Genomic DNA, 13,704 nt, shown 5'->3' with positions numbered 1-13,704 from the left:
GGTTATATTTTGGGCCAACCAAAAATTGCATTAACATCACTGTGCATGTTATCATTATGCTTGCATCTATTTTATTATATTATATTATAATGAAATGTGTTTTGCTAAGACCACCACAATTACTACTAATTATTATAGGCAAGCTAGTCGACTACTACCGTATTTAATATATAACTTGGTAGGTACTATTTATTATAATAAATAATATTTAATATAAATATACCGGTATATCATAAATTAACTTATATATATAATAAATTATTTTCTGGGGTCTCACCTCGTCAGCACTCGTCATAATCAACCAATTATTGCTAACTTGCTAACAAGTAATATAGTATGAATAAGGATAAAATAGTCGATGCTTTAATTAATCGAAGCTCAAACATCAATTCCATATAACTATCGATAGCCATCTATCTCACCAGCAAACAACATTTTTTGTTATAAAAGCGATGTCTTGAACATCAAAAGTCTGAACCTCAAACTTCTAAAAAATATTTTTGATACCTCGATTTTTGATATCTAAATAGAAGATTAATGTTTCTCAAAGTAGGCTCACCTTAATGGTAATTGGAAATACAGTATTGATATAAATATCGATAATATCGGCTTCAGAATATCAATACTCGATATTCGGCCACTCATCGGCTGATGCCTTGTGGCTTGCTCGTTGGTTGGCTGTAGTTGCCTTTGCCTGTCTGCCATTTTGGATTGCTGTGTAGTATTTGCTGATCGTTGTGCTTTCATTGTGGATTGTTGAGTAAAACATCTTTATACTCTTGATTAATCACTATATTTATGATAAACTATAAAAGCAATATCGTTTTCCATGTTATTATCAAGTTTATAATTATTTTAATGCAATCAAAATGATCTTGAATTCTTATTGGGATAGGCTAGAAGCATGCTCCACTTTGTTTTTACTGGATTATACCTTACAATCATGCCATTTTTTATAAAATCTTGTTCCTTAAAAAATAAGTAATTTGCCTCCTGTAAAAAACATCTATCATTTATATTAATTAAGTCAGAAGTTTTAAAATTGCATTTCTCATCTTTTCATAGATGTATAATAAGGTTCTTAATAATTATTATATATTCTCTATTCAGATTGTTCCAGCAAGTTCACACTTGGTGGACTTTAAAAATTCCTACGTTTACACTGATCTTTTGAATTCAACTGATTCAAACTATTATTTTAATATTAGCCTACCTCGATCAAACTATAGAGGAATGATAAGTTACAAGTTTTAGGCTACTTTTAACGTGCTATTTCTATGATCAGAACCCCAATCATAACTTCTTATTTGCTAGGTTAGTTTTGTTCTAGTTTAGCTTAAGTTATTATTATATTCTCAGCATAAATGCGCAGTTACTCTTGGAGTTGTGACTAGACAGGTTAGGCTAGCTTCTGAAAATAGGTTTTGTAAGTTTATTATTGGGCTATAGGCTATTTAACTTGATTAAAATTAGAACTAGATAACCTAATAAGGTCAATTTATTTTCTAACTAAATTGTGGGAAAATGACCACCACTTGTTATTTATTGTCCTAGTATAAAAAAAAGTTGAAATGAATTCAAGGTTTATTTTTAAATTTATTCAATTATTGGCATGAAAATAACTTACAAAATTTATTATAAGATTTATCTTAAGATGGTATCATACTTGACTGTTAACTTATATGCCATCTAGATGCTACTAGTACGGTAACTTAACTCATTTCTACTTAGCACAAAGCATTTCATGTTTTTGCAAAGCTTTTGGCTCTAGCTAAACATTTTAATGCCATGTTTTGTAAGTCCATGATAAGACTAAATTCTTTGTATTTAAAAGAATAGTAGGTAAGCTTACACATCTTGACTATAAGCTTAATCCAGTGAAATCCGATTTTTAAAACTCTTTTCAAGTCATAATGTTGGTTAAGGGAAACATGCGCCAACATATTTTTTCAGTTAACTTTGATTTGGCACTTATCAAATAGATAACACTGCAACTCAATTCTAATATCTTTCATTATAATGATTGTTCCAATCACCAGATTACAAGATAACAACTTATTTACAGGTCCCAGCTTATCCGAATTCAAAATGTTTTTGTTCTAGGGACTATTATTCAAAGCAGCTATGTTATTTGCTGTGATTGAGTTTGAGAAAAACTCAGGTGGAGGATTAGCTATTATTCGTGAAGAGTGGATGACTCCGAGAAAAAAAGAGTGCTTTTGGCCTCCTTATAAGAATTCGATTGCATTCAATAAATTCCTGTTAAATTCGAAAGATACACATGAAGAAACTTGGCCCACCTATGAGATGAAGAGAGTTTTTTATAGAACAGGTCAGTAATGTAGATGAATAATTTGAGACTAAAGGCTATGCAAACACAATACGAATTTAATTTTGCTTTCTATTCTGTTTTTAATTACCTATAAACAATTTCAGATTTGAGGTAATCAAGATGGTTCAATATTTGAACAATCTCAAGCTTTGATATGTTAATTTTATTCTTCCTTCTTATCATAACATTATAACATATTTCATTTACAATATATTATGTTGGAATAATTCCTACATAAGTGATCAATTTTCAAATATTGTTCATCAAGTAACTATATAACTTATAAAAAACATTATTAATCCATTCACTTTTAATTAGATCCCATGTAATTGAAAATGTGAATACTTTTTCCAGATGATATTCGGAAAGCTAGAGAGAAGTTGAGGAAAGCAGAATCAGATTCTGAAGTTCTCACTGAATTTGATGAAGGTGGAAAAGAAAAGCGAAAAAGAAGACCGGTAAAGAAAATACTATTCAGTAGTGACAGTGAAGATGAAGCTCTGGTTACAAAACAAATTAAATATCCAGAACCACCTTCAGAACTACTTGTTGATGTAGAAGCTCAACACATCCTGACAACAAATGGTGATTTGAGTAGATGTTTGTGTTATATGGAATGTTTCCACAAGTACTGACCCCAGTATCACTACGGTGTTCTCAAGTGAAAACTAACAAAAATGTTTTAGGAAAAAGGCAAATTCTCTTTAGTTATCCTGTACTCCCCCAATTGATTTTTCATTATTTCTCATTTTTTATTATTGGATTTCTCAAAATAAGTCATCATGCTTCTCAGACTTTCCTCTCTACATTTTTAGAATGATGAAAATATGTAATATATATTTAATAGTAGTTAATAATTATTTCCCCCAAATATTTCAATTATTAGGGTACATTGTATTTCGTTACAGAATCATTCATAGCAGGGGATTCAGATTTGGAGAAGCCGATTGAAGAGTCATGCCTGGTCTCTTCAGAACACACTGCTGGCCACAACATATCATTTACTCCTCAGGGTACAAACAGTGGGCATTCAGTTACTTCAAGTTCATCTAAAGGTACACTATTCATTATTCAATCTTGGATCAACTTTTTATGTAGAGTACTGAGTATAGAGTGATATAGCTATCCTAGAGTACCTAAACTGTAATTCTAGGATAGTTTCTCAACTTTTGGTTTTATATTAAGATTATAACTATATGCCAGTAGTGAGCTGTTTTATAGTGACTTATTCTCTTATTTCAATAAACCAAAAATACATGGAGATTTAAAACCACAAACTAGCAGTAGGTAACAGATGGGGGCCTAGCCCATTGCGTCATTGTGCTGCTGGGAATAAGTTATTTGTTCTTCAGTGTAGAACACTGCAGTCACTTGAATAATGATAATCTATTGTTGATTTCTGTAAAATTGGAGTGCCATAAGAAATTTTTGTTTTGTTGTATCTTTTCTGAAAATCAACCACCAATGTTTCTTTAATCTATATTCTTCAATCTATAGAGATCTTCCAAATTTCAAAACTGTTCAATCTTCTGTTCATTAGATATCTTGCTTAAAGATAGAAACAATGACAAGAACAAGAAGAACTGGGTGGTCAATGATTCCTTGATAGAGAGACTTGAATATCATTTACTACAATGGGGTATGTGCATCCGCGCTCTTAATAGCAGTAGAAATCACAGTAGAAAATTTAATATCATTGTTTTTTTTTCAGGGCTCGATGTTCTTGCAGGCCATTTGGCAAGGATAAATAGAAGATTGGATGATATTGAAAAGAATCAGAGTGAAATTTTAGCAAGGTTGTGTCCAACAAAGCCTGCTATGAACATTATTCCTCCTGATATAAAACTCCCCTGCGAAACATTGGACGAGATTAGTGACTTGGAAGATTGGTTGCTGGACGACACTAATAAACAATCTTTGGTGAGTAGGCCTAAACTACTAAGTAAAGCTCAAAACCAGTGATAAAATTAATAGATTTTATTATTGGTATAAGATTTTAGACCACCATCAAATAAGCATGAGATATTTGAACAATTTCCAGGGGTTCTATAGAAAAACTATGTTAATTTGAAAAGCTGTACACAAATAAGATAGGCCTACCTAGTTTTAATTTTCAACATAGGAGGTTTGCTTCTAATAAAGTGATGAGATCATTTTTTGAAATCCAGTTATTTCTTTATAGTAACTCTTCATTTTTCAAATTTAATAAGAATAATTTTCAATCTTTTATGCAATCAATTAGCACAAAAAATCGTTACAGGCGTTCTTGTCATCGACAAAATCTCATTTAACAACTAAAATCTCCTCATGCAGTGACTAAAAATATTTTCCACCAATAAATTAATTGTGTTTTCTTGAGATGACCCATCTTCAACGAGGTTTCTGAGGCCCTTCAACAAAGCATGGGTGTCCTGCTAGTTTCTGCTATTATTATGACATATTTTTTTCTTAATCCAGATCAAATCCTCATATTTCCTTTTTCTCAACCTAATTATTTGTCAATTAAATGAGTGAGTAATATAGTTGTCTTATTATTTCCATAACAGATCACAAATTTGAGTCTTCTGGGTGGGAAAAAAGTTGGAAGAGTTGTGCGCAATATACTTGAAAAGATTTTCACCAATGATGTTGCCAAACTTTTCAATTGGACAGGCAGACACAGCAAACGCTGTTTGAGAGATTTGGCTGTGATGAAACTCATACCTGGTAAGTATATTGCAATAGCTACAGGATGTCTTGTAACTCTCTGACACTACTTCTAGGTATTTCTGTATTAAGATTTGTAGATTCACCAGGTTGGGCAGTCACCATAAGAGCCCAGCAGTCCACTTTTTCCGAGATTATGACATCAAGTGGAATCCACTCTACTATACCTATATATTCAAGATTCAACATTTATCTAGGAATCAGTTCCAACAGATGATGTTTGGAAATAAAAAAATACCGTTAACAATATTATAAATCTAAATAATTGAAATGATCATAAAAACAGTAATATTGATGATAGACGGTTTAATAATTGAAAATTTACAGCTACATTGATTGCTTTGATAAAAATGTTACTGTTCATCTACTCTTTCAAATCCTGATTTATCAGGTTTATGTTGGTTGCAAAACTTAGCAGGTTTTATATATGGAATTCAATTCTCAAACCAATCTAGCAATCTAAAATGCTAGTTTATATCCAGATTATCAAGTTATATCACTTTAAATTTTAAACAGCTTGTTTTCCAGCATATTGTGTAAAATATTCAAATAACTACTGTAGTTTCCAACTTCCAAGTGGTTTTAACAGATATATTGTAGTCATTTTAACATTGAACCTGGCCTTTTTGATATCTGAATAAATCAACAACAAACTTCAACTTTGTAAATCTATATATGCAGGATATGTCCCAGATAACTTCTAATTTGATAAACTTATATTTTATCTAATGATTTGTTTTCAGGTGCTGTAAGGAAACAAAAAAAACTTATCAAGTTCTACGGATGATGAAATAAATACCAACATTGCAAATTGGTTCAGATTTTCGAAGGATAGAAATGGAGGACGAGAGCAAAGACGAAAGGACAAGCCAAGACAAGATCACCAGGACCAGCAGAGACAGTAAAAAATACCATGGTTTATCAAAAAGAACTAATTACAGAAAGTTAGCAAAAGAAAAACAAAAAATCAAACAACAGTTACTTGAATTGTGCACTCCTGTTGCAAATTGTGTTCAATCTGAAAATAGCACTCATGAATCCCATGATAACTCACTTGATATCTCAAATCAATTTGATAATTTATCAGGAAGTAAAGAAAGTTTTCCATACAGTTCCAGTTCTGATAGTAGTATAAGTAGTAGTTTCAGTGATGTTTCAAATTATTCTGACAATAGGGACACTAATCATTATTAAACGAAAATCCAAAGTAAATTCTGTAAACCAGACTTCTGCTTCTGCAAATATTGACGACAGGGTGAACATATAGATGGAAATTTGATAACAGCTTCTATCCAAAAATTATTACATCATGCAGGACTTGCAAATAATTTTTAGATAGTAGCTCTCATCGAATTTCGTTCCAGCCGTTTATCCTTTTGTCAATATTTGCAGTAGCAGAAGTCTTCGGGGTGGTTCACAGCATTTAACTTTGAATTATCGTTTACTAATAATTATTTATTCATTAGCATTTGAACAAATGCAATTTCTCATTTTTTCCATCTGTAATTTATCAAATGTAATTGTAATGTAAATGCAGTTGTAATGTAATTTTTCAAATAGAACAATGTGTCATGTGATACATAATTGATTTGTAATTTTAAGTGAAAATGAATGGCGAAAACCGCCATTCAAAAATCGCAGCTGTCGGTATGTCATATTATTATTTTTATGGCACATTGTCAGTCAATTTTTGAACCATTGCCATAGTCAATTTTTGAACCTTGAATTATGTTCCCTGTATTAATCTTTGTATGTTCTGTTTTTTTTTCAAGATAAAATATTATTTTAAAATTTATCAATGTTGTACCACGCATATTATATTATTTCACATTAAAATTAAGTATGAAATAATAATTGTTTTATTGTACGTTAATATCATCTACCTTTAAAATAGTAAACTTATAGTAATTGTTGAGGGCGCATTACTGCAAAAAGGATTTGAAAAAAAAATTATTTATATGACTGTTTTTATACTCAGCTCATGCAGTCAGAGAGCAGTTCTGTGAGGGATCTACATGAGTCTCTAAATATATTGGTCTAAGGTTACTGTATTTAAATATTATTTGCAGGTATGTACGTGAGACTGCAGTAGAATTAATCCAATTTACCAGACTGTCCTGACATCTTTGAATAAATAACTATCACTCACCATCTGTCAAATTGGATTAATTCTACTGCAGGTACCTATATACCTGCAAATAATATTCAAATGCAACATTGTCAATTGGTTGGCCCAATGTAATATCTTATGTTGGCCCAATGTAAGTGAACTGGTTGTTGGCCCTTCATATATACACTTTTGATGGCCCAACATTGTTATAAGGTTGGTTGGCCAACTGTTGGCAAGAGTGCCAATTCAAACCACAGGCCAACTGAGGATGACAACCAATTTTCAACGTTGGTCCTACTTTGTGCTACTTGGGTGGAATCCATTCGAAGACAAAAATTTAGATTCCATCATTTTAGATTATTTTGGATTATATTTATTATGTATTCCAACGCTGTTGAACAGTGAGTAGATAAAATAACTGTTGTAGCTTAGGTATAATATTGTTTAATTATTATTAAATGATATAATATTATATAAAAATAATATTGTTTTATTATTATTCTAGAAGAATCGCAAAGCGTAGATTTGTAGAGAGAAGAATAAAAAGAATTTGATTTATGTAGGTACTGAAATTCCAATTTCCAATACAGTTTATCAATATAGATGTAATAACGACATGATAGTCATTATTCAATAACATTCCTAATTAGCCAGATATAGTCGATTATATCTGCATAATCGGTATTTACTCACTGTTCACCAGCGTTGGAATACATAATAAATATAAGCTCTGGTTCTATAATGAAAGTTTTTCTATAAAAAAAAATATTTATTTATGTCAAGTGAATAGTAAGGGAGAGTAGGTGAACAAGAGTGTGAGAGAGAAGTACTGCATAGACGTGTGTGCTTGTGTGAGAAAGAAGGAATGTATAGGATTGATTGAAAGAGACATTGACAGAGCATCAGGTACGCGCGCCCGCGCGCGCGCGGAATTATTATTCTTTCCTTATAATATTACTATTGTGTATGGTGTTCTATGAGAGAGAACGAGTGAGAGTGAATGTCGAGAGAGCATGGTGTCGAGAGAGAATGATTGTACGGAGCGAGCGGTGGGAGGGGAGCACGTGTGTGAGAAACTTACCTACTTATGCCGGCGCTACAGTCCATGAAGAACCTTCGCCTCCTCCACAATTCGCCTCCAATCGTTTCTTGTCTGGGCTAACACTCTCCACTGCATCACTCCCATCACACGCAGGTCTTTCTCTACTTCTCTCAGCCAGCTCCTTCTCGGCCTTCCTCTTCTTCTTGCACTGTAGAAGACCTCTCGCATGAGCTTCTGCTGGGCTCTCTCCTGTGGCATCCTCTCTACATGCCCAAGCCAGCTTATTCTTCTTGACTTCACGAATCTGACAATATTCTGCCTCTTGAGTAGGATTTCGATCTCTTCATTATATCTAATCCTACAAATCCCTCCTTCATTTCTAGGGCCATAGATTCTTCTTATCACCTTCCTCTTAAATACTCTCAATGCATGAGTGTCCGCTGCATTTAGAGTCCAAGTTTCGCAGCCATATGGCACGACAGGTCGTATCAAGGTTTTGTACATTTTCATTTTCGTTTCTCTGGAAATAGCTCTCGATCTTATTAATTGCATATTGGCATAAAATGCTTTGTTGTCAAGCATTATTCTTCTTTTTATTTCTGGGTATATGCTATTCCCTTGGTTGACCTCTGCGCCAAGGTAATTAAACCTTTCAACCTCTTCAAAGGAATACTCGCCAATATCCAGCTTTCCCAGATGTTGTCTCTCTACAGCTGTCTTTTTCATCTTCATGTACTTTGTTTTTCCTTCATTTACTCTCAGACCAACCTGTCGTCCTTCTCCCTCAATCACCAGAAAGGTTTCTTTCAATGCCCGATCACTCCTACTAACTATAACTATGTCGTCTGCATAAGCATGCACCTGAATAGTTCTGTACATTATGCTTCCTGTCATATCCACCTTGTTTAATGTTCTCTGCAGGACCAGATTGAAGAGCAGCGCTGAGAGAGTGTCACCCTGTCTAACTCCACTGTCCACCCTGAATTCACTACTCATTTTTCCATTAATCAGTACCATACCTACACTTTGAGAGAGTGTCACCTTCACCAGTCTTATCAGTTTTCGGGGCATACCATACTCCTCCATTGTGTCTAGCACCTTCACTTTATTGATGCTGTCAAAGGCCTGTTTGAAATCTATGAATAACATATGCAGGTCTATTCCATACTCATAGCATCTTTCCATGGTCTGACGAAGAGCAAATATCTGGTCTGTTGTTCCTCTGCCTGGCCTGAATCCACATTGGTACTCTCCAATGATGGACTCAGCATAAGCACTAATCCTCCTGGTCAGTACTGAGGAGAAAATCTTGTATGCAACGTCCAGCAGTGTGATTCCCCTGTAGCTGCCACAGTCTTGCTTATCTCCTTTTTGAATATAGGACACACTAGGCCTTTCCCCCAATCCTTTGGCATCTCTTCTCTATCCCAGACCAGGCCAATCAGCTCATGTATCCATTCAGCCAGAGACCGTCCACCATGCCTCCATATCTCCGAAATTAGCTGGTCCTCTCCTGATGCTTTCCCATATCTTAGTCTTTTGATTGCATCATTCACTTCTTCACCTGAAGGTTTCACAACTTCCACGTCTGCCGTGTGGTACTTAGGTACCCATTCCTCCACTCTACCCAGCTCCTCACTCATAGTCAGTTCCTCAAAATACTTTGCCCATCTATCCATTACTTCCTGCTCCTCAGCCAATACATTTCCTTCCTTGTCCTTACATCCCATGCTCCTAGACTGAAATCCCTTATTCATCACTTTCACTGCATGATAAAATTTCTTTGCTTCATTGGCTGTGTTGAGCTCCTCTATGTTTGTTAACTTTTCCTTCAGATATTCTCTCTTTTTTCTTCTTATTAGTCTCTTAGCTATTCTTCTACTCTCTTTATATGCTTCAACCTTCTGTCTTGTCTCTCTTTGAATCATTGCAAGTCTGCATTGGTTTTTCTGCTCAATAATAGCCCTAAACTCATCATCGAACCACTTGATGTATCGTCCTTCTCTTCTCTCCCCAATGACTTCCTTAGCTACCTTCTTTATGGTATCCTTCATAATATACCATACATTTCCCACATTGTCAGTCCTCTGCACCTGCCCTCTAGCAACCTCTATATGCTCCTCCAGCCTTGTTTGGAATTCCTCTTTCTTTCCATCATCATGGAAGTTATCCACATTCCATCTTGTCCTCCTCTCTTCCAACCTTCTTTCACCTGAGGCTAGCTTTTCTAGTATGGTTGCTTTGAGTATGTAGTGATCAGAGTCACAGTTTGGTCCTCTAAGCACTCTCACGTTCTCCACAGAGCTGGTATGTCTTTTTGAGATAAGCACATGGTCAATTTGATTTACAATGTTTGACCCAGGCATTTTCCATGTACCCAAGTGTATTCTTTTGTGCCTAAACATTGTGCTTGCAATCATGAGTGCCAAGGGGCTGAGATGCCAAGGGGTATAAGTGTAATTTTTGTGAAAATAGAGTTAAGTGCAGAAACTGGTCATTAAATACTGTAATAATGTTGTGGCCAAGGGATACAACTGCTTCTCTATCATGTGCTGAGATCTAACGGTGGAAAATAAAACTAGTCACTTGAAAGTCAGTTTCGCTTGGTGGCCAAGGGGTACATGTGAGAATGTGAGCTGTACATTACATCACAGCCGTTGTGTTGCTCTAGCAATTGGTTAACTCGTTATTTTTCCAAACAGATCAGCAAGATGGACTTATCAGATGATAGCTCTTCCAACGTTTTTTGTGGTAAGTTGAACAAATTAATTTTTATCATCCTTTTAATAATGTATTGATTCTTCAATATTGTTGTAGAGTTCACTAAACCTTATCTCACATTCAGCTAACTCATCTGTTAACTTATAGTTGTCATTAATAATTAGGAAAGTCTCCAATCTAACTGAATTGGTATGGTATAGCTATCATTTTGAAAATTTGATTAAATATTATTATTCATATTATCATTCAGTAATAATTTAATTACCATAATATAGTAGCCTATCAGATAAAAATAACCTTAATATTGATCAATATTTATTTGCCAAAAATACAACAAATGAATACACATTAAGGAAAACGAAGTGGAACAATGTAGTTCTCTTGAAGGTGATGCACATGTATTAAGATTATCATACAGTAATAATTATTCAGTAGATGATTTATAAAAATAAAACATCACCGTACCTGTTTTTTATTGGCTTGATTGATAAAATAAAAGAAATAAATTCGTATGGCTTTTGTTGGTGGGGAGTTCCTTGCGGGAATGTTCCACCGCCTGAATATATAATTTAAGCCGTCAATGGGCCTTACGACTGTCATACTTCAGCCGGGACCGACAGTTTAACGTGCCCATCCGATAACACGGGAGTGATCTGTTTAAAAAACTTGATTGATGAAACATAATAACAGTTATCAATATAATTACATAAGTTATAAAAAAAATTAAATACTTTTTTGCAAATGAAACTCATGTGAGTTTCAATAATGAAGTGGATGATTGAGAAAGATGAGTCAACCTACTGATAAATGAATTGAAAGATAAACCACACACTGGTATTGTTATGGTAATTTTGGTATGGTATTATTCTCAGTTTTAATCTATGTTGATTTATTTGCAGATCAAACTGAAGAAATTGCGACTGAACATCAAGAACCCCCTACCAAAAGACTAAAGCATCCAGGTAGAAAGAAAACTCGAAGAACTGAGGAATGGAAAAGGCAGAAGTCTTCAAAACTGCGAAACATGGGTAAAGAATACACTGACCGCAAAGGTAAGGTACACAATGAGAGAAAACTTCAGGAATACAATCACGAGTGCCGCTTCAAATGTTGCAAAAGTATAAGTGAAGAAAGACGCCAGAAATTTTCTTCTGATTACTGGGGGCTCGCTAGTTGGGAATTACAATCGGCCTTTCTAAACTCTGCTATCATATTAGGAGAGCCAAGTAGGAAGAAAGAGAATACTGTACGTGGAAAGTCGCTTTCATGTCAATATTTGTTAGATGGAGTGAGGGTGTGCAAAGATTTTTTTTTAAAAACATTAGATGTTTCAAACAAGCGTGTTACAAATATTATCTCAAAGAAGAAGAAATCTGAAACAGGAATCTTACCTCGAGATCAAAGAGGGCGGAAGGTTCCAACAAATAAAATTAAAATGGAAAGAACTGATTTGGTCAAGAAACATATTGCTATGTTTCCCAGATATAGCAGTCACTATTCCAGACAGCAAGCACCAGACAGAAAATACTTAAATACTGACTTGAATTTGAAAAAAATGTATGACTGTTATAAATTATTCTGTGAGGAACAAAAGGAGGAGCCAGTTACTCTATCCTACTACAGACATATATTTAATACATGTTTTAATCTTGCATTTCATCGACCTCATAGTGATACTTGTAATAATTGCGATAAGTTAAAATCAGCTATTGAGCATGGAGACCAGGAAGCCAAAAATGCAGCAACAATTGCTAAAGAACTCCACCTGCGTAAGGCTGAAAACGCCAAAAACGAAATGAGTAGGGCAAAGAAAGAGGTAGAAAATGATCCCACTCATAGAGCTGTTTGTTTCGACCTTCAAAAAATGTTACCTACACCGGTTTTGACATGTACAAGAGTCTACTATGCAAGGCAATTATGGACATAAGATTTCAATGTCCATGACATTGGAACAGATAATGCATACATGTTTCTTTGGCACGAAGGACGAGCATCAAGAGGATGTGAAGAAATGATTTCATGTTTGATGCAGTACATTAAATCTTTGCCCTCCACAGTCACCCACCTGACTGCTTTTTGTGATAATTATGGTGGACAAAATAAAAGTCAATTTACTGTCAAATTTTGGCTGTATGTTGTTAATACAACACACATTGAGACTGTTGACATTAAATTCTTACTTGCTGGTCACTCCTATAATCATTGTGACAGAGATTTTGGTAAGGTGGAAAATACAAAGAGAAACATGAAGAGAGGCATTTTTGTTCCCAATGACTGGGTGGAGATTATAGCGACAACCAGCAAGAAGTTTGTGGTGAAAAAAATGTTGGAAGAGGACTTTCTAACTCTGGAACCAATCAACAAATACTTTGTGAAAGGAGTAAAAGGAATTAGGAATATGCAGTGGCTCCAGTTTAGAAAAGGGGACCCATGGAGTTTATTCCACAAATCATCTTTCAATGAAGACTTGCCTTTTGAGGAGTACAAAATGAAAGCACAAAATTTCGGCAGAATTCCAACAGCAATGCCTTCCCTTATTCCTAAAGTAATCAGGAAGGAAATAAAGGCAGCCAAGTACAAAGATCTTGTAGATCTTTTGCCATACATCCCACCTGTACATCACAGATTCTACAAAACATTGAGCCATGAGGGTAGTACAGTGACCAGAGAAACAAATCAAGCCAAAGAAAAGCAAAATGTACAAGTTTTGTATGAACAGGAGGACAATGCTAATAATGATAATGTTTACAGCAGTGACTCGGAGTAATAAGTACCGGTAATGCATTCCAACAA

General features: G+C 34.5%; 1 protein-coding gene across 1 annotated transcript; it reads left to right on the top strand.

Annotated features, from left to right (window-relative positions):
* Positions 1-650: 650 nt before the first annotated feature.
* Positions 651-6,889, top strand: LOC111044126. The gene is made up of 7 exons (XM_022329195.2): positions 651-760; positions 2,104-2,332; positions 2,687-2,917; positions 3,241-3,387; positions 4,044-4,252; positions 4,879-5,038; positions 5,782-6,889. Exons 2-7 carry the CDS (start codon positions 2,125-2,127, stop codon positions 5,823-5,825), a joined length of 999 nt encoding a protein of 332 aa, XP_022184887.1. The 5' UTR covers positions 651-760; positions 2,104-2,124; the 3' UTR covers positions 5,826-6,889.
* Positions 6,890-13,704: the final 6,815 nt, after the last annotated feature.

Source organism: Nilaparvata lugens, chromosome X (genome assembly GCF_014356525.2).
Source record: "Nilaparvata lugens isolate BPH chromosome X, ASM1435652v1, whole genome shotgun sequence".
Taxonomy (NCBI): domain Eukaryota; kingdom Metazoa; phylum Arthropoda; class Insecta; order Hemiptera; family Delphacidae; genus Nilaparvata; species Nilaparvata lugens.
The sequence above is the reverse complement of the archived record's forward strand: the minus strand, read 5'-3'. Positions and strand labels throughout refer to the sequence as shown.